General features: G+C 36.9%; 2 protein-coding genes across 5 annotated transcripts in view; both read right to left on the reverse strand.

The window, feature by feature from the left end:
* Positions 1-3,592: 3,592 nt before the first annotated feature.
* Positions 3,593-9,062, reverse strand: LOC113105522 (zinc finger protein 16-like). The gene is made up of 3 exons (XM_026266616.1): positions 7,742-9,062; positions 6,345-6,527; positions 3,593-5,800 (listed from the first exon to the last, which is right to left on the reverse strand). Exons 1-3 carry the CDS (start codon positions 8,436-8,438, stop codon positions 5,091-5,093), a joined length of 1,590 nt encoding a protein of 529 aa, XP_026122401.1. The 5' UTR covers positions 8,439-9,062; the 3' UTR covers positions 3,593-5,090.
* A 133-nt stretch (positions 9,063-9,195) lies between these two features.
* The window catches only part of rgs12a (regulator of G protein signaling 12a), a 33,073-nt gene continuing 16,926 nt past the window's right edge, over positions 9,196-25,342 (reverse strand). For 2 of the 4 annotated variants that reach the window (XM_026266609.1, XM_026266613.1), the window contains 15 exons: positions 22,454-22,472; positions 19,745-19,914; positions 19,476-19,568; positions 18,146-18,289; positions 17,876-18,058; positions 17,204-17,348; positions 16,549-16,637; positions 16,043-16,249; positions 15,876-15,949; positions 15,483-15,609; positions 13,827-13,917; positions 13,321-13,379; positions 12,833-12,944; positions 11,755-12,216; positions 9,196-9,875 (listed from right to left, as the gene is read on the reverse strand). In XM_026266609.1, the coding sequence (XP_026122394.1) occupies positions 9,634-9,875; positions 11,755-12,216; positions 12,833-12,944; positions 13,321-13,379; positions 13,827-13,917; positions 15,483-15,609; positions 15,876-15,949; positions 16,043-16,249; positions 16,549-16,637; positions 17,204-17,348; positions 17,876-18,058; positions 18,146-18,289; positions 19,476-19,568; positions 19,745-19,914; positions 22,454-22,472 (2,217 nt within the window). In that variant the 3' untranslated portion in view covers positions 9,196-9,633. The remainder of the gene's footprint in view (positions 9,876-11,754; positions 12,217-12,832; positions 12,945-13,320; positions 13,380-13,826; positions 13,918-15,482; positions 15,610-15,875; positions 15,950-16,042; positions 16,250-16,548; positions 16,638-17,203; positions 17,349-17,875; positions 18,059-18,145; positions 18,290-19,475; positions 19,569-19,744; positions 19,915-22,453; positions 22,473-25,342) is intronic. The other 2 variants (XM_026266611.1, XM_026266610.1) reach the window with 2 other exon arrangements.

Raw genomic sequence — 25,342 nt, forward strand, 5'->3', positions numbered from 1 at the left:
GATTCTATCAAATGAATTCAACAGTTATGAAGGCTAGAAAGCAGCCTTAAATGATTGCTCTGCCAATGTGACATGTTGATGCACCTGAGGATCTAGTATCTGTTAATAGAGTGTAACTGCAGTCAGGTGCAGAAAATTATGGTTTTTAACAGACATGAACATTTCCTGTGCAAAAAGGGATACTGTAGATGTTATGGTGTATTTTTAGCTTAATATGTCCATGTAGCTGAACCATGGGAGCGCTGATGTGCAAGCATTCGTACCGACATCAGTGCATAGAGCAGTGACGCTTTAAATTGATCTTGGTCCTGTCATTGTGTAATGCTTGTGGCAGTGTGTAGGTGAAAATTCAATACTGAATGGAAGCACAGCAATCCAGTAATTCATGCACTCAGGTAAAAAGGGTTGAAATGCATGTGCACAAAACATTCTCTTCACCAAGACAAATCAGAACCTTCACAAACAGCAAGGTTACACTACAACAATTAGGTGTCTAAATGTGTGTACACTTTTGAACAAGGTCACATGATACGTCAGAAATCCAAACGTTTAAAGATGAGCAAGGTTGTTACATATTCAGGTTCTGACTTTTGACTTTCTCTGTCCAGATCTTTCTATTCAAGTTTATCTGTATAGCGCTTTCCATGATAGTTTCTACAATGTATTTAATAGTAGCTGATCAGTGGTGACTGTCAGTTAATGTACATAAAGCAGAAATGTACGGAAAATCTATTAAAGACGTAGTCAAACAGATGATGCAGTTATTAATGAAGTTTTTAGAAAGAGAGCGAGAGAGACAGAGACACACAGAGAAAGAGAGAGAGAGAGCTTGTGTGAACCTCTGTGTCTCTAAACAGCGTGTTATTACCTCACTAGTGAGAAATGTCATGTGTAGCCTTTAAGTTGCTACACTAAATAGGCTAACTTGTAAAATCGTCAGGGCAGCGCTGACAACACATTTTCGTGCAAACTGCATGAGCATTATTACAGTTAACTTTGCAGATATGGAACTGCTATGCGGTTAAGAGAGCTGCCTGGAACTACCTTCGCCGTGCGTTTCCCGGAAAATAATTGCACACCTCAGAACATTCGTCAGCCAATCAGATTCAAGCATTCAACGGCCCCATAGTATAATAAGTTGCAGTTCAACTTATAGCAAAATTCGGTAGTTCTGCATGTTGTTTCAGGGTTCGCATCTCTTCTCAGGTGCTCTGGATCCAGACTGAAGCTTGTCTAAATCCTAGATTACATCCCATGGTGGCAGAGAAACAAATAAAGAGACATAATTAGCAGATTTAATCCAGATTTAAACAGAGAGAGTGTGTCAGAACCCCGAACATTATCAGGAAGGCTATTCCAGAGTTTGGGAGCCAAATACAAAAAAACTCTACCTACTTTAGCGGACTTTGCTATCCTAGAAACTACCAAAAGTCCAGCGTTTTGTGGTAGTAGAATAGTTAGGTATGCAGGAGCTAAACAATCAAGTCTCGGTCTAATATAACACACAGATTTTTGACTGAAGTGAAAGTAACAGTACATCCGTCTTGCAAATTTTAATCCAAGAGATTCTGTTCACTATTATTTTTTGGTCCAATAAGTAATATTTCTGTCTTATTCATTGCTGCCGTGAAACTACTTTGTTTGGTCTTCCAAAAGAGGACACCACTAGAAATCATTGGTTTAGTTCCAGAACAGTTCAACCCAAATATTCAGATGTGTGCAGCACATCTTATGGAGGACTGTTTCCTGACCCTTGAGGAGTCTGTGCTCAAAGGCTGTTTCTGGAAAGTGGGGCAAAGGACAGTCTGGCGCTTCTGACTCACAGCCTATTAATAATGTTTTATATTTAAAGGATTTGCCACTGATGATTCAAATGCGAGTTTTGTGCATTGTAGAGTAGCGCTTGTTGTCTGTCGTTTCTTCAATCACAAATGCAGACATGGTTTTATCAATACGCGGCATGATACACAGTCACTATCATTGTGAAACTGTATAGGTCCACACTTTCAAAATTACAAATGTGAAATGTTGCTTCATCCTTGGTTTATTTTTGTTTAAAAGAAGATAACCTGGAGTTACTCAGTGTGAAAAAAAGAACCTTTATGTATCTGTTCCCATTCCATCCCTCACAGACTCAGTGCTGGAAAGCGGCAGCAGGTAAGTGAGGTTTTGTTTAGCATTCATTAATGAATTCGGCTGCTCACCCATTGTGTCTAGCGAACACCCCACACATGTGCTCTTATGTGATGGATAAAATTAGCCCCTCTTCATAAATCGCCTGCAGCTCCAGAACAAGAGCCCAGGTGTTTACATTGTGTCTGCAAAGCCGCTAGTGGCCAGGAATTGCTTAATGCTTATTGCCTCAAATAATGAAAACGTACTGGCAGTTTCATTGCAAATATTTAATGAGTCTTCAGAATGAATGGTTGCATTCTTTTTATAGCAATCTCATGCAACTAAGTTTGGACACACTTGAATTTGTTACTCATGATCTAAAAACTATATTATTATTATTTTTTTAAAAAATTGCTTTTTTGTTTGCAATCATAAAACAAAACAAAAAATAATAAAAATAAAAAGGTGTTCTATAAATCATCACAGGTGCATAATGAGAAAGTACAGTTAAAAAAAGGTAACAGCAATGCATAATGCTCTTTAAATAAATGTTATGTAAATTTATACGGTTTAGAAAAACACACTTTTGTAACCCTTTTCAGCTTTATTTGTATATTATATACACAAATTAATCCATACATTTTATATAAATTTGACTATGATATTTATATTATTTTTTTCAAAAAAAAAAAAAAAAAAAAAATATATATATATATATATGTCAGTAAACTCCAAATGGCTTTTGAAGAAGTTATTATTATTATGTATTCACTTTTCTTTATTTTTCTGATCTTTACACTATGGATTTTTACAGTGTGTTCAACAAAGAAAAGCAATTTTTGGTTAAAGTAAACTGTATTTGTCAATTTGTGAAGAATATTAGGACCAATTAATGAAAAACTACAGTATACAGGTATACCTTTGATATATATACTCTTGAATAAATAAAAACCATTTGTTAATTGCTCAACGTTTAGTGTAGATTTATTTTTATCACTATGTATTACTCAAATTTCATCTATAATCAAAAATTTATTTTGTGTTGCCAACTTTTGCTATATCCATGTGAGTATGTGTTGCTTTTCCTCAAAGTGTTTTCCTGGAAAAGAGTCTTGCCCTGCAATCTGGAGAAATGACAAGTTCAGCTGGCAGTGTGTTATTAAGGCGTCGTGATTACTGACGGAGACTTGTCACCCTCTAATAGAGAAAAATAGTTCCTGTGGCTGGATGTTGTTCTTTCTCGCAATCTCTCCTGACATATACATTCCCCTCTCTTAAATCTCATGACGACGTTTTCTTATGCATATCTGAGAGACATTTACAGGAGAAATGTCCAGCAATCAACCTGTCAAGAGCACTCCAAAGCTGTTTAAAAATCAAGCACATCCTTTCGTACACAAGTGTTATATTTAATGTGCTTCAGTAGCATGTTAGGATGTCAACAACCGCTTACTTACAAATACATAAACAACTTGAATCATATCCTAAGAGTATTTATTAGTTACAGTTTTTTTCAGTACAGTTCGACTCGTACAGATCATTCAAAGTTATTACCGAGACATGACAAATTGTACCTTTTTTTGTGCTATTTAATCTGTTATATTCAAGCTATTTCAAGATCACTGCTATGAGAAAGTCTTAAAATAAATCTGATGGATTGCTTGTATTTCCAACACATAATTAACTTCATACAGTCATTTCCATCAAGTGCGTCCAGGTCCATTTCTGAATGACACATCTTTTCTAAATCCATTTTTCCACCCCATTCGGGTATATTTTTCCAAACTTATAAGATGTTAAAATACAGGCAGACATATATAAACAAATTCACTGATATAAATAAATAAGGTGTTAATAGTGCGATCACATATTTAAACTGAAAACACACACATACGCTGACTGTCCCGGTGGTGCAGTGACATAAGTCCTCCACACGATGGCAGCACTCACACTCAAAACGATACTACAGGGATGAAATGTAACATTGCAGTGCAGTTGATCATGATTTTGAACCAACTTTCAATTATATTAAAAATGGATTACATTAGTCGTATGCTCGGCAACCCTAATAACACTTAGCGATTTGAATGTAACTTGCAAATGTATCAAATAATATTCCTTGTTTTATCTCATAAATTTTCTCAGGCATTTATGATCAAACTTGATTTGGTTTGGATGCATGCAAAGGTATTCTTTGAAGTACCATCCCAGCTGGCACCTTGATATCAATCGGACATCAAATATTAGTCAAGACTTGATCAAAATGCTGTAACATCATTATAAACTCAGTTTGGATGGCAGTTTCTTTCATTGGTAACTGGGTAAAAACAGTAAATTAATCGCACACTGACATTGCTTTAATGTATATGATGCCATTATATTTTTTGACGTTCACGTTACATCCAATCAATGTCATGTCAAGTTTTTGAAGTCAGTTTGATTTGCATATTTGACAAATTACAGATGGAAGAGGGAATGTCATGTTGAATCATGATTAATGTATAATTATTTAACTTACAAGACTCGCTATTGTTGAATTAGTTTTTTATAAGGCATATTTCACTGTTAATCTGGCCCTGGGGCCCGGCTATCTGCTTCTAAACAGAGTCAGAAACACTTTGTAGAAAAAAAGTCAGAATAAAAAGAACAATTAAAACACATCAGTGCAGTCTTGAAATACTGTATATGGACACTCAAACACCTTCTATGTTTGACGCTGGAAGAAATGGTTGCACAATGTTTTAACAAGCAGCAAGTTACCGTTAAAGATGTCGTTAACTATTGTGAATGAAAAAGATATCCTTATTCATACACAGCTTTATATTTATGATGAAACCTGATGTTGTTTTTTAGTCATAACGTCCTCTCTCTCTCTCAAATCTCTCATCGGCCGAGCTCCTTTCTCGGACTTGGATCCCGAACCAGCAGTCGAGAAAGTAACATACCATTTTTTGTACACACGTGTCTCGCGGCTGTTACCCAGTTTGCACCTTGTCTTCCTGCGCCCATGCCGGACTGTGGCCACTGGCTAACTGGGTAGCCGGCATACAGCGATGACTCTTATATGTGCCCAGGTGCCTGAAGCTCCGCCCACACTGGTAGCAAGAGTAGGGCGTAGCGCCGCTGTGAATGCGCATGTGTGTGTATAAGTTGCCCAGCTCTTTAAATCTGCGTCCGCACTGGGGACAAGCGTAGGGACTCTCTCCCGTGTGCACACGCTGGTGCCGTTTCAGTCCGGACAGCACTGGGAAGCCCTTTCCGCACTGGGGGCAGGGGAAGGGGCTCTGGGCTCCGCTGTGGCTGAGGCGGTGGCTCTTCAGGCGCGCGGCGTGCCGGAAACGCTCTCCGCACTCAGGGCAAACGAAGGGTTTCTCGCCGGTGTGGATGCGCTGGTGCTGCCGTAGGTTGCCCAGATAGTTGAAATGACGCCCGCAGTCGCCACACTCATATCCACCCTCCACTTTCTTCTCCCGTGCACCCCGGCCAACAGGTCTTTCTGTGCCTCCCAGAGCTCGGCCCGCCTCACCCGAGTCACTCTCCCCACGAGAGGAAGGACCACCCGGGGCCGACTGCAGAGTGCTCTCACCGTGATGCATGAGCTTGATGTGCTCCTCCAGGAAAGAGGAGTCAGGGCAAAGAGTTCCACAGAAGGGGCAGATGAAGGTGTGAGAGGAGAACTGCTGACCTGGAAACAGGGAACAGTCAGTGAATATTTCCAAAAAATTATGTGAAAAAGAAGACAAAAGATAAAGTTCATTGTATTCATATTTTTATACAATGCATTGTGACTGATTAACATACACACTAGTTTAAATGTTTAGGGATAATTGTTTTTAGATTTTATTTATTTCGCAAGGATGCATTCAAATGATAAATTACTATTTCAAATAAATGCTGCTCTATCTGACTTTAGTTTCATCAAAGAATTATGAAAAATATGTAGTATGTTTTCTAAGAAAATATTTTTTTATATATTTGTAATATTTCTTGAGCACCAACTCAGCATATTAGAATGATTTCTGAAGGATCATGTGTCACTGGAGACTGGAGTAAAGATGCTGGAAATTCAGCCTTGCCATCACAGGAATAAATTACATTTTAATATATATTTAAATAGAAAAATAATTAAATAGTGGTGTCAGAGGTGCACAACAGATAATGCTTCCCAGCTGCATTCACGCAGATTTCGCATTGAAACCAAAACATTCTCTTTCTTTAAAAACACAAACCTGGCTCCATTCTCTCCATACTGTCCTCCACCGGGCTGCTCCTGTCTTCCCGCGGGGAACCCTGAGTGTCCAGGGGGAAATGGTCAGACACTGACCTCAGACTTCCTCTTCCTCCTTCAGAGTCTTCGGTTTCATCCTCGTCATCCACAGTTGGAACATCTTCACATTTTGTTTCAGTATCACCTAAAGAAGCAGAGGATTAATGCAACTGGGTTATTCAGATTTTTTAGCAGCAGTCATTATAACGATAAATTAAATGTATAAGTGAAGCAAGGCAAAAAAAAAAATAGTGTGCTTAAATCTGACAAGCACTTGTGAAATGTGAAAATATTACATAACATATTGCAGCAACAACAGCAACATAAAACATGTATGCATGAATACCACAATACATGCATCCTATGGGCAAATATAAGCAAACAATATGCAATTAAACATATTAAGATTGTATGCTGTATGTAAATGTGTACACAATACATTAATGCTGTATGCATCTATATACATACTGCAATGAGTGCATCCTTTATAGAAGTTTATGCATCTATATATTTTATAATGCATGTGATATTAAATGTATGCATACGTCAATTAATGCATTCTATAAACATGCATGTGATGCTTGCATATCAAATGCATACTATATGCAACTTCATATAAACTACAAAGTATTCAATCTATACACATGCATATTTTACACAACTGCATTTATCTATATACAACACATGCAGACTGTACACTATATGCAAACATATAAGACAAAGTGCATGCATATTATATGCAACCACATGAATACTATAATCAACTAGACACATACAAAAAAAAAAAAAATTATACCAGGATACATTAATGCTATATGCAGCTATATAAACAAATACTGCACTGAGCGCATCATTTTTAGAAGTATATGCATCTATATATTTTATAATGCATGTAATGTATTAAATGTATACATACGTTAATTAATGCATACTACAAACACGCATGTAATGCATGCATATCACCTGCATACTATATGCAACTACATATATACTACAAAGAAAGCATTCAAACTATACACATGCATATTTTACACAACTGCATTCATCTATATACAACACATGCAGACTATACAATATATGCAAACATATAAGACACCATGCATGCATATTATAATCAACCACATGCATACTATAATCAACTAGACACATACTAATAAGAAAACGTATACCACGATACAAGAATAAAATATGCATCTATATACATATTGCAATGCATGGCATGCACACTATATACATGCTACAGTGCATGCATACGTTAAACAGCTATACTCGTCTAATACACAATATGCATTATGTAATAAATGCATGAATATTACAGTCCGTGTCTACAACACTCTAGGTTATACGATTAAGCAGTACCTTTAAAATCAGCAGAGTTGAGCTCGACTCCTGAAATCCACTCATAGTCGTACATGCGCTTGCTGGCGGACGGCAGCATGCTGAAGATGTCCGTGTCAGCGTCGGTGTCGGTGTCTGCGGCTCCGCTGTACGTCCACAGGCTCAGAGACGCGTGCGGCTGCGACTCGGACCCAAAGGCCTGGTTGCTGTGGTCGCTCTCCAGTTCAGCAGCACCGCGCTGGTTCTTATCCTTCATCAGATAGTCGCAGATCGCGTTGATGTTCTCCTTCTTCACCACGGGCGTCCCGGGTTTGGTTTTCTTCGGGTCGGCGCCGTGTTTCTGGCCCGGTTGATGCTCTGCTTTCCTGAAGTCCAGGCTGCTGGAGCTAGACCCCCTCCCGTCCTTCTCCGTGGACTCCAGCTTGGCTTTGAGCAGCTCGATCTCGTCGGTTTTCTCGCGGAGCTCCATCTTCAGGACTCTGATCCGGACGCTGACCAGCTTGCGTATCTCGGACAGTGCGGACTCCAGCACCACCGTGATGTTCCTGCCCAGGTGCTCCGTGATCTCGGTCACCGAGCACACCAGCTGCTCGTCGGGCTCGAGCTCGGAGAAATCCTCCTCGTCTCGGCTGAAGGACCCCGCGTTGTCCATAAAGGCGGCATGGGACTCCGAGGACGGCCCTGTTTCCACGTAGCAGTGGTTTCTCTTTCGGTTCATGCTGAGCACAGGCACTCGACGCAGATGGGATGGGACAGTGTTTTGAAAGCGATGGACACTGAGGATACAGCAGACACCACAGAACACCTGAAGAACTTCCTCCCACTTCGGAAGTTGACAAAAAATAAACAGCGCCCCCTACAGAGCCATCCTGTAGCTGCCACAGACAGACGGACAGACAGACAGACAGACAGACAGAAAGACAGACAGACAGACAGATAGATAGATAGATGTACGCTTTCATAAGTAGCACAGGTATATTTATAGCAATAGCCAAGGATACATAAATTCCCTACAATAAATATATCAAAACTTAATTATTGATTAGTCATATGCACTGCCAAGAACTTTATTTGGGCAACTTTAATAGTGATTTTCTCTATATATACAATATATATATATAGGTTGGAAAGGAAAAGAAGATTTTTTTCAGGCAGGATAAATTCTGTCTTGTATAATGGGCACTAGATGTCAGTCTTTAACCGTGTTTTAGACTTACTGTACAACCACGTCTCACTTGCTATTGGTTTGCTTCATTTTACTCTGTTGTTGGATCTTTTCCCAATTTTCAGTTGTTCTTTGATGTGAACTTTTCAGCAAATATGTATATATGTAATTTGGCATGCTCTTGCTCTTTCTCCTAAAGGTTCCCCTTTGAAGTATAAATGTACCTCAATGACAACAAATACTTAAAAATAGTCACAGTAAAACACAGAGCCCCACAGTTAGAACAAAACAGATGACAAAAAAAAACATACAATTAAATGCATTTTTAATAATAACTGATTCGTTTGTGTTTTTTAAAACTTAATGTTTTTAACATAAGACTAGATGTGTTTATTTTTCCAAAATTACAGTACAAGACAGCCTTAAAAAAATATTCCATGTAAAGGAATTAATGTACCTTGATGGACTAGATTCTACTATAACTACTGAAATCATTTAACTTTTACCTCCCACTACAACTTCCCAGCTTGTTACACTGATATTCTGATGTGCACTATGATCCCAATCTAACACTGAACAGAGTTTTTCTTTTTATCATTATCATTAAATAAAGAACGATCTAAAGTTACATTTAAACAAATAACCCTTTCAATCTTAGGTTATTAACATTATTAACATTCACAATATTTTCCACATACACAATTTGGCTCCATATCAGTCTTTGAAAATGCCCAGCAAGCAGCTTCCTTCAGACAAACGTTGCTTTGTATTGCACTGTGTCGCTCTCGTTGACTTCCAGCACCCCGCTGAGGGGACGGGGCGCTTCTGTGGAGGGGTAAATGCCATTTTTCATTTTGGTCTGGCACTGGCGAAGCTCAGCTGCGTAACCCTCGAAGCTGTCCTCCAGAGTGACCCCCTTGTCCAGCACTTTGGCTGCTGAAGAGGGGTGGGTGTTGACAGCTGAAGTGCATGCGTTTCCTTCTTCAGAACCTGGAGAAAAGTTTGCAAACAAGTCAGTACAGAACATATAAAGAAATACAGAAAATACAGATGTGTGGGAATATGTGGGAATTGGGAGCCAGAATCTGCTTTGGTTCATTGGTAAATGAAAGTCAAGTTACAAATTACTTCTTGATTTATTGATATGATTATCACATCCTTGTTCAAGTCTGAACATGGAAATGTTTTAGAATACTGGATAAATATTTTAGGCGGTGAACACATTGATGATGAAGTTCATTTTGATTATGAGACAGCATGTTGTAGGCAATTGTTTTGAATAATATAACACTAATGAATAGTAAAAATGTTCACTGTTGATTGTTACTCTGACTGTGAGCAACGCCACTTTGATAATGACTATGCAACCACAAGGTGGCAGTATGTCCTCATTGGTAAATACTCAGCACGCACAGTCTTTTAGGATGGTGTCTTCATAAAATATTTGTGAAGTTGCTTGAGATTTCATGCAGTCGTCTTAACTTAAAAGTCCCAGTAAGTTGGAAAGATATTTTTTTTTGTGCAAAAACATGCTTTGAGGTTTCAGAGTTATTTCAGGTCTGGAACAACAAGTTCCAGTATGTTTTTCAAATGCAATCAAGGCTATCACGAATGAAAAAAGTTCAGATGCAGTAAAGTAAAGTAAGGAAAGGAGCATAAAGAAACATGACAACACTAGGAAAGTAAAAGGATGACAAACAAGATCACAGGCAAGTCTAGACTGATTTTGCTAACATTTATTAGATCTAATCAGATTGACAGAATCAACATGATCACTACAAAGGAAACAGGGTGGCAAGCAAATCAACAATGCGACTGTTTGAGAACATAGTGTACAGCTTCAATCTTAAGGTGTTTACAAAGTGTATTGTGAAATACTGTAATACTGAACATCTCACATTCAGCATTGTTGAATCGCACTCTAGGCAATGATTAGATGGGGAGAGACACATTGGCACAGTTCGTATCAAAAGGAAATGTCAAAAATGAACAAACAAGGAATATGAGAGATTTGTAAATGATTATTTACAACACAGTCGTGATACACCCATGTGAACACTTTCAGATTACAACATGATCTAGAGTGTGTCTTATTTTCATAAGGATGCGTCAAAACAAGTAAGACAAATTAATGCCTTTTTAATTGAATAGTCTACAGTACAGAGAAACTGGCAATGATCCAAATGTAATAATGTAATGTAAAGATGTTTATTAGTGCATACTCCATATTGTTTCACATACTTTTCTTTAACATCAGGCAGTTTATAGTACATACGGTTGCATATGTAGTTTATAGCACATGTGCAGTAAACTAGCATTCAATTTCAAGCACAGCTACATCATCATTCAAAAATGTTGTGTCAGTATGATTACAAAAGTAATAATTATTCAGCAAGTAAACATAAATTTAAACTGATCTAATGTGACAATAAAATGTATTTATAATGTTGCAAAACATTTCTTTTTCAAATAAACGCTGTTCTTTTAAAAGTTCTATTCAGTAAAGAATCCTGAAAAAGTATCACGCTTTCCACAAAATATAAACTGTTTTCAACATTATAATAATAATAAGAAAGTTATTTTTAATTGTGATAATATTTCACAGTATTACTGTTTTTCCTACATTTTTAAATAAATAAATGTAACCTTTTGAGCATAAGAAACATCTTAATGTTACCGACCCCAAACTTTTGAATGATAATGCATGTGTATAAATATTAAGTTGACACTAGTGAGATCAATACTATCAAGTGTATGTCAGGTGAATTTGGGATGTGTGTTTTTATCATTGCATGAATCCATTCAAACATGCCACACACCGCACACACACACACTGCCACACTCACAGCTAGTCAGCGGGGAGGAATACCTGGGCTGAGATGCCTGTGTAAGCATGGCGGAGGAGTGAAGTTGGCCTCAGGTAGACTGCCTTCATAAGGGGGCGGAGAGTTCGGCGGAGACGGAAGCAGAGTAGAGTTAGGGCTGCTGATTTCACCCTCCCCCACAAGAGTCAGGTCACCCAGCCCATCCTCATCCTGACCCTGCGGACCAGAGGAGTGCAGGATGGGGGAGAGAGGGGCGGTGAAAGGGGGCGAGTCAGGGCTGGGTGCACGGGGGTGTCCGTTTGAGGTGCTGGGTTTAGGAGGCTGGGGGGTTGTGGTGGTGGTGTGGCCGGGTTTATGGGAGGTGGGGGTTGAGCAGGCAGGGGGTTGGGGTTTGGGATCAGGGTTCACACGAAGAAAGTCTGGAAGCACCAGGTCTTCTTTTCTCAACAAGCCTCTCTGGTCGTCAACACGACTGCTCTGAGCACGACTCAGTAACTCGAAGAATTCTAGAAAAGAAGAGTATTTCAACAATAATTAGGGTATATAAAATGTTCTTATTATTAGCAAAACCTAAAACTATAAAAACTGTTTTTGTGAAAAAGAATATAACAAATAAAATAATAAAGTATAATAATAAATTAATAAAAATATATATTATATATTATATGATTATAATATATATATATAGTGCCATGCACTGATATTGGAAGCCTTGGTAAATATGAGCAAAGGCGAATATGAAAATAAATCTGAATCTTTTTGAGCTTTCATTCCAAAAATTCACAAAACTATAAACTTTCATTGTAATTAAACAATTTAAATGGGGGGGGGGGACTCACAAAATTAAATAATCGTACAAAAAAAATTAAAACAAAAACAAATATAACATTAAAATGTATATTTAAAAAATAAAATATTAATAAATGCTTGAATACTTTATAAATAATACTGAAATAACATTGGAAAATATCAAATCATTTCAAAGAATGAAAACTTTTTAAGCTAAAACTTTCTTAATTTACTAGATTTTAACAGGTGTTAAGTATGAATTAAGTCCTTTTTGACAGAAAACAATGGAAAAATAAAACAATAAAAAGTCAGAGATAAGTGTGTAATATGTACCCTCTGCTTCATCTATATGATTCTTTTTCCCTTTCTTCCTCTCTGATGCAGCTGTCCGGGGATGCTTGTCTTCACCATCTTTCGACGGTTGTCCCGCCAAACTTTCATCTCTCTAGCAATGCAGTAAAGACAGAAATGATGAGCTATGATGAATGAATCCTGGGCTGGATGTCTTATAGACTGGCATGTTCATGAAGGTTTTATTCCCTTTATAAAATAGGAATCATGTCTGTACAGTGTACAAAGCCATTTCTAATGCACACTGATATCTCAAAATGTAACACAAACATAAGTCATGCATGTAACCACAAGTTCATGCTCACCACATCCATGCATGCTTAGAGTTAGTAACATAAAGAGAATCTTATTTAACTTAAGATGCATTTAGTTTTTGCATGATGCCTGCAGTTTAAGTATATTGGATATTTAGAGGATTGAAGCAGGCATGACATCTCACACACTACTGTATTTCCTGAAGTCACTCTCACCTCTCTTGGCAGACTTTTCTTGGCAGCTGGTGTTTTGGAGTTGAGTGTTTTAGACTTGGCTGGTAGAGAAGTACAACAAAACAATTACCCAAAGGAATGTTAAAATGACCCTGAACACAATTACTTGATATTATCAGAGAGAAGTGGAGAACTTGATAATGCACAGGGCCATGTGTATATGTGTATGTGTGTGTTATGTTTTGATTTGAACATTTCTAAAGTTGTATTTCTAAAGCTTTGTATTTAAAGTTGTATCACTAAAAATGTGTTCTGTTATGGTTATAGGTTAACTATATAAAAAAAAAACAAGACAAATCTATGGATTGTCCTCAGTGTTTTTTTATTTATATAATATATATAAAAATGCAGAAGGTTTTTTGTGTGTGATAGGTTTAGGGTTAGGGGATATAATATACAGTTTGTACAGTAAAAAAAAAACAGTATGTATATGAAAAGGTGCTATAAAACGTGTGTGTGTGTGTGTGTGTGTGTGTGTGTGTGTGCACCTTTAGCAGGATCAGCCCTCTCCAGTACAACTCGTAGGCCATCAAGGTTTGATATGGGCACTCCAAGATCGAGAACCTCTGTCTCTCCACTCTACAAAATTTCAAGCATTTAACATTAGACTATTTGCTCTAGAAATGTGACTTTACAAATTAATTTTGATTGATGGCAGATACAGCTTACTGTTTCAGTTACATCAGTACAATTTAAGGTCTAAAGAGAGGCTTGATTAACCACAGAAAATAATTTCTATGCATCTCTCAGTGAGTCCAGTAATGCACTCACAATAGGACAAAGACTATGGGACAAGACACTGCACTGGACATTAAATACATACTGTTTTGAAACAGTACCCATAATCAGGGGCATCAACTGACACTTTGGCACAAGCCCTAGTTAAAAACAGCTGTTCCCCAGTATAAATTTAATAATAAATCCTTCTCTGATGGAGGAGATTCCAATATATCGACCTGATAATCATGTTAGCCATGTTATAATATTTCAACGATCACATCATTAGTGTTTTCTACAAGCTGTTTAGAATCAAAACTAGTGATGCTACAGTCACAAATAATCACTCCTTTGATCTAACCAGTCAAACGGGTTTGTAATAATGTCTGAAGTTAAAAATCAATCAAACTGAATCATGAACAGTTCACTCACGCACTGAATCTTTTGCATCTGTTTCTCACACCATAACGAAATGCTTTATACTCCTGAACATTACACGTTAACATGTGACTACTTATTACATTTCTTAATAAGACATGTCTGTCTACAATCTGCTATTTTTCGAATCCTGTCATGACCATATGATGTTACTATCATATTTAAATGTAAAAACTTCATTTACAAGAATTACAGTAATTCAAAAGGTGTATGCACCCTAAACAGTATTCCAGTTGATTTAAGGATTATTCAGATAACTTTATAGCTGAAAAAACACAAAATATTTGTATGGAAGATTTTAAATAAGCACGTCTTGAACAGAAACACAAGCTGCACATTTCTGCTTTTTAATCTTCTGGAATGTCTTGCTCCACCAACACAGTTTGTGCTTGTTTTGAACTTGGTTTTGAAACCAGAACATTCCTCTAAACATTAAACACGGCTATGTGACTGAAACGTTAGCACCTGCTTTTAGCCTATCTGTAGTTTTAGCTATGTGTCACATAGATCTTCTTCAGTGCTTTTGAAGGCTAATGCTGAACGTCTGTGCTCTGTGATATAGTAAAAGCTTCATAGAGCACTGGCTAAAAATAAACTAGCTTTCATGCTTTGCGGAGCTGGGAAGTGGCTTTGTTTCATGCCATTACAGTCTTTTCTCTTTGCTTAGTGCTGTCTTCCATTAACTTCTAAAAGCTGGATCAGATGACCACGTTTGACGTTTAAGAGGGGAAAAACTGCAGCGTTCCTGTTATACCACATAACTCCACACCCAATGAGACCCAACCAGCTGCATTCACAGTACATTTCACATCAGGAAATCCTATTGTTTAAAATTTGACATAATATATTAAAACAATTGAATCTAAAATCATCAGATTTTACTTTCTTTTGTATTAAGACTGTATTCAGACCTGTACTGACAGTATGCACAGCAGAAACACACAACATATGCCAGCCATATGTGTAACTGGTCACAATCAATCACTTACTATTCTTGCAACCAAGTCACCAAGGTGGAGTCCATACTTGGCAACCACAGGACGCAGAACCTCAGTCACAGGTTTTGTGGGCTTTGCTTTCAACCCAACGGATCTGTTAATGGGTACCAGGTCCAGTCTGAAAATAACATGCAGGGTGGATTTATTTATAGTCTAGTGGCAACCACAGCACGCATTTGTTTGATAGACTTTTCTACATTTATGACATATGGTGCTCTTGGAGAGAAGAGAACATACTTGTATTGAAGAGCATTTCCTTCTGAATATAAAAAGCAACATAACTACATTTGGTTGCAAATATTTGGGTCATTTAATACTTCGAGATTATCATGAACTTTCAACTGATGAATAGTTAAAAAGAGAGATGATAATAACTAAATGTACCTGAACAAAGTGCGTTTCTCAAGACGAAGTTCTCGAGAGCTGAGTGTAATACTATCTTGGTCCAACACCAAAGGCTTCGCAGAGAAAAATGGGGGGAAAAAGAGAATTCTTAGCATTCATAGAATAACTAAAGGAGATGTTATAAAAGCTGCGCAGAGTCTCTCTACCTTCTCTCCTCCGGTGAGAAAGAGGTCGACAGCAGCCAGGTTGATGTGCTGTTTTTGACAGAGCTCTAGCAGCACCTGTCTGATGGAGGCGCCCTGACGTAGAGGAATGGAGCAGCTGGAGCCGTCAGGCAGCATTACTGTACACGTCCTGACACATCGCTCTATGTTCTTTTCCCAAACAGAACCAGAACTTATCAGCTCACACTGCTTTACACATACAAAATATTATAAAACAATCAAAGTTTTTTGTTCGTTTTTTGATGTGCCAAGTTGCTACCTTAAAACTGTAAACAGTTAATTTTATTATGTCAAATTACTAATGTGGAAAGTTTTTATATTCTTATCATTTTCATTAACAAAGCACTCAGTAAAACTCTCAGTAATAGATGATCACAACTGTTCCATTGATTTGCTGAAAACCCTCCCCTTGCATACCTCATGTCTAAGTACTGTTGTAACTCTCTAGTGTCCTAAATGGTGCACTCCCAAACTCCCAATCCTCTTACCTCATTCTTTCCTCCGGAAGACCAAGTGTTGAGCTCTTGACTCGCACCAGAAGACAGAGAGCCCTGAGACCCCCTCCGCCCATTACAGTCTGTCCATACATATGGATAACCAATCAAAACATGGCAGATGTCACATATCACATATTAGCATACATTAAACTGGTTTCATATGTTTACAGCGTACAAAAAAATATTTACCAAAAATAAACATATTGTAAGAAAAGCTGTCACATGTATTCACTACATTTAAATGAAGGAAATAGTTCTATGCTTTTGATGTCAAACAAAAGAGCGATTCTTCAACTATGGATGGACGCTGACAAAAATGTTGGTTGGTGTGGACATAAATGACACAACTAATTTATGCAATAAAAACTGAAACATAAAAATCAACCCCACAGAAGCTAGGAAACACACAGATGTGTGAACACTGAAGAAACAAGGGTGTCACTCAAGGTTGATCAAGTTTTGTTAAATTGTTTGTTTATGATCATTTCGTGTTGAAAGAACACTCTGTATAGTGTTTACACGTCTTAAACACCATCAGCTCATTAAGAAAAATCAACAGCAGACAGGGTCAGATCTATAGAAGTAGTTGATCTTATATATACAGGAGGTTAAATAATTGCTGATGAGATACTGTTTTGAGACTCACTGTAAGGTAAATCGGGGGCGTCTCTTTTCTTCTGTCCTTTCCCAATACTTGGATATCTGTACCAGGAAAAGAAGCCGTTTTTCTTATCAGAGGTTTTCTCTCTGAGGTCATCACTTGACCTGCCTGTTTTGGGTCTCCTATTTTCCTGTAACACAACATGACACAATCAGACAGAATACTATAGCAGTAAATCAGGCTAAAGCTATAGGAAATCTCAGCATACATTGAGTCCATTAAATGTATTCTGTACAGCTAGCATGGAATTAAGCAGTGGGCAGTAATGTCAAAACTTTACAGCATTGTTTTATATTATTATTATTATTATGTAAACTGCAGTATATTATTTAAGTCTAAAAATATTTGTAGTATTTATAGTATTTATAATTTTTTTTTTATTAATATTTTGATATTGTTATGGTTTGATTATTTAATCTAAAAAACTGATGTAGCAATTATAATTTTTAATAACAAAATAAATTAATTACATTAAAATCATGTCATTTGAAACAGCTGGGCTCTATATTAACACAGCAAATCATAATGTTGTTCTGCAACTATAGACAACTTATAAAAAACAGGTGTAAACAAAAACCAAAAGCATTTATTATGTTACTCATAATTTATCTGCCACAAAGCTTTCTTGAGATATTGCTGCTGTAGTGAGATTAGTACCTTCTTAGGTGTGGAGAAAGTGGAACGGTCAGAGTTGAGGCTGTGCTTGGAGGGGGCGGGGCTACAGGGAATCGGGCAGGGGTCAGGGAGAGGTCGAGCCTCTACCTCAGCCAGCATGCACTCCTGATAGAGAGTGGACTTCAGGAACCGAGCGTAACTGTCCATCTTCATCAGGTTAAAGATCTGCAGGCATGAGTCAAGGTTTAATGAAGGTTAGGTTTGCTTAGTCACACAATGGCGACTGCTATGTGAATGTGGGAGTTTATCGACCTGCAGCTGTGGCTGTTTGAACATGTTAGGCTGTGGAGCTGTCAGGACGTCGTCAGCAAGCTGAGCTTGACTATCGATGTTCACCGGCGTGGTAGCTTTACTTGAAAGGAAACGATTGTAGATCTCTTTGGCTTTCTGGGACAGCTGAAAGACAACAACTATGTTTACGATCAAAAACATATTGATGAATATTGACCTGTATAAACCCGGCTCTTAAAGGGATGGACCCACTTTATATTAAGTGGCCTTAACTACTATGTACTTACATTTTAATTAAGAATTTAGTACAATGTACTTATTGTGTACATACATGTTTTTACATATGTACTCATATTTATAAAAAACTACATGTAATTACATCTGTATTTAATTTCTGTAATTACATTTATAATTACACGCTGACCCATACTTTACCTTAACCCAACCTTAAACTTACCCATGCCTCCAACCCTCTCCCTAACTTTACCCCATCCCACCTCAATAGCAGCAAAAGTGTTTTACAATACAATATGAACACAATAAGTACATTGTACTTATTTTTTATGTAAGTACATAGTAGTTAAGTCCACCTAATATAAACTGGGACCGAACACCAACTGTTTTATTACCAGCAATCTTCAAAATCTTTTTTATGTTCAACCTAAGAAAGCAACTCATACAGGTTTAAAACAACATGAGGGTGAGTAGATGATGACAGAATTTTCTTTTTTGGGTGAACTGCCCCTTTACATGATAACTTACCCCAAAAAATTTGAATTCTTTCATCACCTTCTTTCATTCACCTTGATGTTGATTAAAACACATACATACACCAGTGATGTTACTATTAACTAAAACTATTAGAGTATAAACACACAATGAAAAACTTAAATTAGAAAGGTTGCCTAACTGCCAACTAATAAAAATCACAAAAGCACATTAAATTACTTAAACTTAAAAGAAATTGTAAAAATATTCAAAATATTAATAATTTCTGTAACAGTATAAAAATAATACTGAAATACACAGACATAAGTTTTTTCCTCACACAAAGCTATTAAACTGTTTCAAAACTTGGAATATAGAGCACAAATCATGAAGACTTATTTTGTCGTGCTTTTATGACTTTTTTTGTTTTGTATTTTGAGAAACCAGGATATTCTACTTCTCATACTTGTTTTATTTTTCCACAGAAGAAGAAAGCCGTTAAGATTTCAAACAACATAGGGGTAAGTAAATGATGCAAGTATTTTCTTTTTTAGGTGAATTATCACTTTAAGGGTCTTTGAGCAAGATGACTGAATATGTGTGATTGTGGGAAATGTCATGTGTATGTGTTACAGATGATTACCTGCTTTTTGTCATGTTCTGGAACTTGGCTAAAGCATTCACAGGCCTGCCAGAATAAGATGTTTTCCTCACTAAACTCTTTCTTTAGAAACTCCTGCAGGAACACAGAAAAGTACATTTGGTTCTAAACTACTATTCTCTAACATTATGATATGGTGTCAACAAACGAAACAACACAACATCTGATATACAAAAAGGCAAGCTCACAGGTCATAAGAATTGTATTAAGTTAACAATAAGCAAATGTCTAAGACACACTCCAGTACTTACAGAAAAATAGCGGACACCCACAGGATCCTGGAGCAAACGCTCAAAGCTGGCGGCCCATGATGCAACACGGCGCTCTGAGAAGCGACAATGGTTGGTGACGCAGGGCAGACTACCGTTACTTTCCAAACTGCTCACGCTACCGCAGTCAGGACGCTCGAGACCGCTGCGCTCTGGACAAGACAAAGAGTAAATATGAGAGTCGAGATGATTTAGGTTCAGATTGTTGAACTGTTTCCCTTCTCTGTTCTGAGATGAAATGTCTTTAATACTGTGGCATTAGGTGAGGAATAGGAATGATTTTTCATTTTAGGATGACAATATGCAGATAAATACTGAGAATCATCAGCTTGCATAATTTCAGTCAGTAGTGTTACAAATGTAATGTATTTTTTTTTTCCTTTTACTGTTTTCAAACGGGTTTACTTCAATTAGAAATTAGTTTGTCAAACAGTCTCACTGCAAACTCACACCATTGGTTGAGCGAGTGTTGCTGTGTTGGCCTGGTCAGGTTTGCTCAAACTAGGTAATGTTGAAAAGGTCACAGAGCCACAGTGTTTACACATTTTTGAGAAAATCTATTTAAAAAGCCCTTACTCATGGTTTAGGGTTAGAAGAATTTTAACATTTTAAATGGATACTCCACCCCAAAATGAACATTTTGTCATTAATCACTTACCCCCATGTTGTTCCAAACCCGTTAAAGCTTTGCTCGTCTTCAGAACACAATTTAAGATATTTTGGAAAAAGCCCGGGAGGCTTACATTTTCAGTGTCCAGAAAAGTATGAAAGACATTGTCAGAATAGTCCATCTGCCATCAGTGGTTGAACCGTAACGTTATGAATCGAGGAAAATACGACGAAGAAAACAAAAATAACAACATTGTTCAACAATTTGTCTCCTCTGTCTCTCTCCACATCACCGTAGCACCATTTTGGAGAATATGAGCAGAACAAAGCCTGCTTATGCTTTTCTGTGTGAGCTGCGCCACGTGGATACATTTTCTACGTGTAATTACACTTTCATTTGAAAGAAAACGGCGCATCAGTGCAGCGCAGCTTTTGTTTTCTTGGCGCACAAAAAGTATTCTCACTGCTTCATAACGTTGTGCAAACTTTCCTTACTTTAACAAAGGAAAAGCAGTCTCCTCTCGAAATCCTCCGATATTCTTCTTAACAAATCCTTGTTTTGTACTTCTAATTAGTGACTGTTGTTTTGTTTTGGTCTCTCTGCTGCGTTTCCGTGTGCATCACATCTGAGCTGCGCATGCGTAAAGCTGACCTCATACATCACCCGACCGGAACAGCTTCGTTTACAACTGTGAGCGCAAGCTAGATTAAATTGATTATTACATTTTGAATATGGATATTTTTTCTTCCAAAATACAATGATTCACTACAGAAGGATTTGTTCACCACCCCCCCCCCCCCCACAGTGCCATGTGAGACACTGTTTTTCAATGGATGCGCTTTATATTAAAATTCTCATGGACCAATGGACCAAATTCGTCTGAAAGAAGAAAGTCATATACCCCTAGGATGACTTCAGGGTGAGTCAATTATGCCTTAAGTTTCATTTTTGACTGAACTAACCTTTTAAATTGTGTTCCGAAGATGAATAAAGCGTTTACAGGTTTGGAACGACATGGGGCAAGTGATTAATGACAAAATGTTAATTTTGAGGAGGAGTAACCCTTCAACTTTAAAGTGTTGCTGATCTGAATACAAAAATTTAAAAGATTAAATCTAAAATATGTAACTTGTGCTGTTTTTATCTTTGTAACAAACTGTTGCGGTCCCTATCATGTGTAATATTTGTTTTCCTTGCTTTTCGTTAGACAAGTCCAGACAAACCTCAAAACTTTCTCTCTAAATATTGCTGTCATAACCGCCTTCAGACAAATTAAGGGAAACTTCCTCATTGGTCTGCTGACAGTTTTAATGACACTGCGAGATATGTTGTAAGGTCTCTAAAGATTAAAAAAAGTACAATAAAACAGTAATATTGTAAGTTATCAAAATAACGTATGTTTAATAATTTTAAAAGGCATTTCTTTATTGTGATAGCAAAATTTGATTTTTTTCAGCAGCCATTACTTCAGTGTTCAATCATTCTAAAAGACTGATTTAGTGCTCAAGAGACATCATTTCATTATAATCGCTGAAAACAGTTGCGCTGCTTAATATCTTTTTAGAAATACATGTTTTTTGCTGTTCAATAGAAGAGCAGTTATTTGAAATAGAGATCTTTTGTAAAATGACTGTCTTTACTGTCACTTTTGATTTATTTAACATATCCTTTCTAAAATAAAAGTATTAATTATTACTTTTTAAAAACATCTTACTGACCTAAAACTTTTGTAAAAAGGTGTATCTAAAAGTCATTGACTACAGATTTCACTTCCAAAGTGTTTTCTTTATTCTCAGTGTACAAATGAAGTGCACTTGCTTAAATTATGATCTTGTACTTCTCTTCATAGACAAATGTAACACTTTAAGACTACACAAATAAAATGTAATGGCTCACACAACAAACATCAGAACAACAGTCCCATATATATATATATATATATATATATATATATTTTTTTTTTTTTTTTTTTTTTTTTTAATAATAGCAGCCTCTACTTAAAGCTAACTTCAGAACTCATTAAACAACTTCCTGAACTCATTGGTTTTGCTTGTTAGAAAGGGTTGAAACAGAGTACTCACCTCTATCTGATGCAGCCGACTGAAAGAAAAGAAAAAAAGACATGAATGAACAATTGCCATCCTGACTTCGGTGGGGTAAAGGAGGAGAAAAAGAGGAGAGAGGTAAAGTTACAGAGCTGGAGAAAATGCCTGCAGACATCTCTGCAGTCTCTCTCATCTTAACTGAATGTGTGTGATGTGTGTTTGTCGAGAGGGGAGGGTTTTTACATATGGTCGTTGATGTAGCTGTGTGTAATAACACGCAGCTGTTTGCACCTCTGCTCTGGTTACTGCCCACAAAAACACACACACATCAAATGACCTGACCCAAGTCTACCCAGACACTCGCAAAGACCATAACTTTAACAAAGAGCTTTTCATGTCAAACTTGATTGAAAAGAAGAATGCAAATCAATATGCAAGTCTCAGGTGGAAGTTGACCAATATGGTAGAACCATATAATAACTTATCTTACAGCCTATTTGTTAACATCAGCATCCCAGAGACCAACAGAGGTGTGTATATGTGTGTGTGTAGGCTGGGAGCAAAGCACATGTACAAACACACACCGTGTTTGTTCAGTGGGAGGAAGTGTAACAGAATGAGGGCAGTTACTGAGACAGCAGATGGACACACAAAGGAACAGAGACTTTTCTGAGGTGAACACGAATTAGATTTTTGAAGGTGGGAGGTAGAAGTTCTTTGTTGGCACATAATAAAATGATAGAATTAGATTCATGACTCATAGCACCTCTGGACAATGTTTACTGAGTGATATCATGCATGAACATGCACTATTCTGTCTGGTGCCATTGAACCAGACGGATTTGTTTCATAGAGAGTTTTAATTTCAGCCGCAGGCACTTTTCATTGTATTCACCACTAAACCAATGCCAAACTTACAGCCATCCAAACAAATCTTTCCTTCTAGACACTGATGCACTCAGTGCATTTCAGGAATGTTCCAGGTTCAACAGTAATGCAGTTACAATGGACGTCTAAGGGGCAAGACATTACACAGTGTTTAAAATCAGAAAGGAGCAATAATGTTTACAAAAGTTAATACATTTACGGACAACTTTTCTAGGCAGATGAGACGTTATATATATATATATATATATATATATATATATATATATATATATATATATATATATATATATATATATATATATAAAAAACTGATTTAATATTTTGTATAAATAACAAGTAGGCATGCACCAATATAATTTTGGTAGCACTTTATTTTACAGTCCTGTTCCTCATGTACATACTATGTACTTATTATAGTAATTACAATAACTATGTAATAACTAGGTACTAACCCTGAACCTACCCCTAAACCTAACCCTACCCCATATAGTTATCTTGTGTTACCAGAACTTTCTTAGATGAATACACTGTAAATACACTATAAGTACATGTTAGTACAAGTACTGTAAAATAAAGTGCAACCATAATTTTTTCCAGAACAGGCTGATATCGATACTTTTGTTTCTGGTACTTGCCAAAGCCGAGTGGCCAATACCTGTTTTTTCATTGCATTTACTATTTTTTCTAAAATACTGGGCACAGAAACCAAAATAACCAAAAGAATATGCATAAAGTTCATTTAGCAAATAGATATTTCCTTCAGTTATTTTCGCAATGTCAGACTAGAAATCACACTACTCACATGCATATTGTTTAAGCATCGTTTCTACATTTTGGGAATAGGGACATTTATTCTGGACCAATGCCTTGCCCCATGACTTCCACTTTGTGTTCAGTATTGTAAACACGTTTTACCAGAGATGAGTCAAAATTATTTATGGAACATAAAAATGAATGAATGAATGAGTAAATAAATAAATAAATGGTTTTCATTGTTTGTAACTATGTCATCATTTAGCTGAGCTGAAATCACAAAAGTAAGGAGTATTCATACATTATATCTGGTAAGGAGTTAAAATAGCAGCTCATCAGCATTCAGAAATGGCAAATTCCAGTCTCAGTGTGTCACCATTCTCAAATCAGAGCTCTTCTGACACTATCAACATGACTAACGGAGAGCTATTTATATTCTAATAAAAGACAAAGATATTGAGAATGGAGAACAGCCAAAAGTGGACACATATGACTTCATATGTGATTCATTGTGGTTCATGTGAAGGACATCTTTATGTTATCTTACAAAAGGATTTGACCAGTGATATAGAAAGTGCTAAACACTGACACTTTAGTGATGATCTAAGACAGAAAAGAATCCTCAAATTATTAAAAATGTTATCAAGGTCAAACAAGAACATGAAGTGCTTGCAACCATTACTTTACATTTGTGAAAAATATGAACCAAATAAAATACATTTTCACTAGATTTTTAGATTTATATAATATTGCTATGGAGTTCCTATGAGTCCATGATGATGTTCTAACTGATATTTGAAATGATGATATCAGATTATTTTCCTTGTTCAATATATTTTTTCAGTTTTATTATCTGTCAGCCATCAGCCAGAAATCCCACATTTAGAAAAGTAATAGCACAGCTCTCCGCACTACCAGCATGCATGATTTGAGCACTCATTCATCTCTGCAACATAAACAGTGCAAGACAAGTTAGCTACACAACAAATTGAATAGTTTGAGGTGCATTTAAAATCCTTACCCTATATAGCAAGAGCAATAATGAAGTGAAGCTTTCCTTAGTGACAACAGCTAACAATATACAAATACTGAAGCATTCTATAAACATAAACATATGAAAACACTGCTAAAGCCTCATTTGCAATGTGTCTTTTTCCATCACATCCCAGTCCAAGAATGCTCTTAACACTGTGTACAGACTCAAGAGGGGGGGCATTGAAAAACCACAAGCCTCCAGGCCACTTCAAAGCGCAAAAGTGTCTTAAAATGGTGAGTTGCACAGGC

Source organism: Carassius auratus, chromosome 7 (genome assembly GCF_003368295.1).
Source record: "Carassius auratus strain Wakin chromosome 7, ASM336829v1, whole genome shotgun sequence".
Classification (NCBI taxonomy): Eukaryota; Metazoa; Chordata; class Actinopteri; order Cypriniformes; family Cyprinidae; genus Carassius; species Carassius auratus.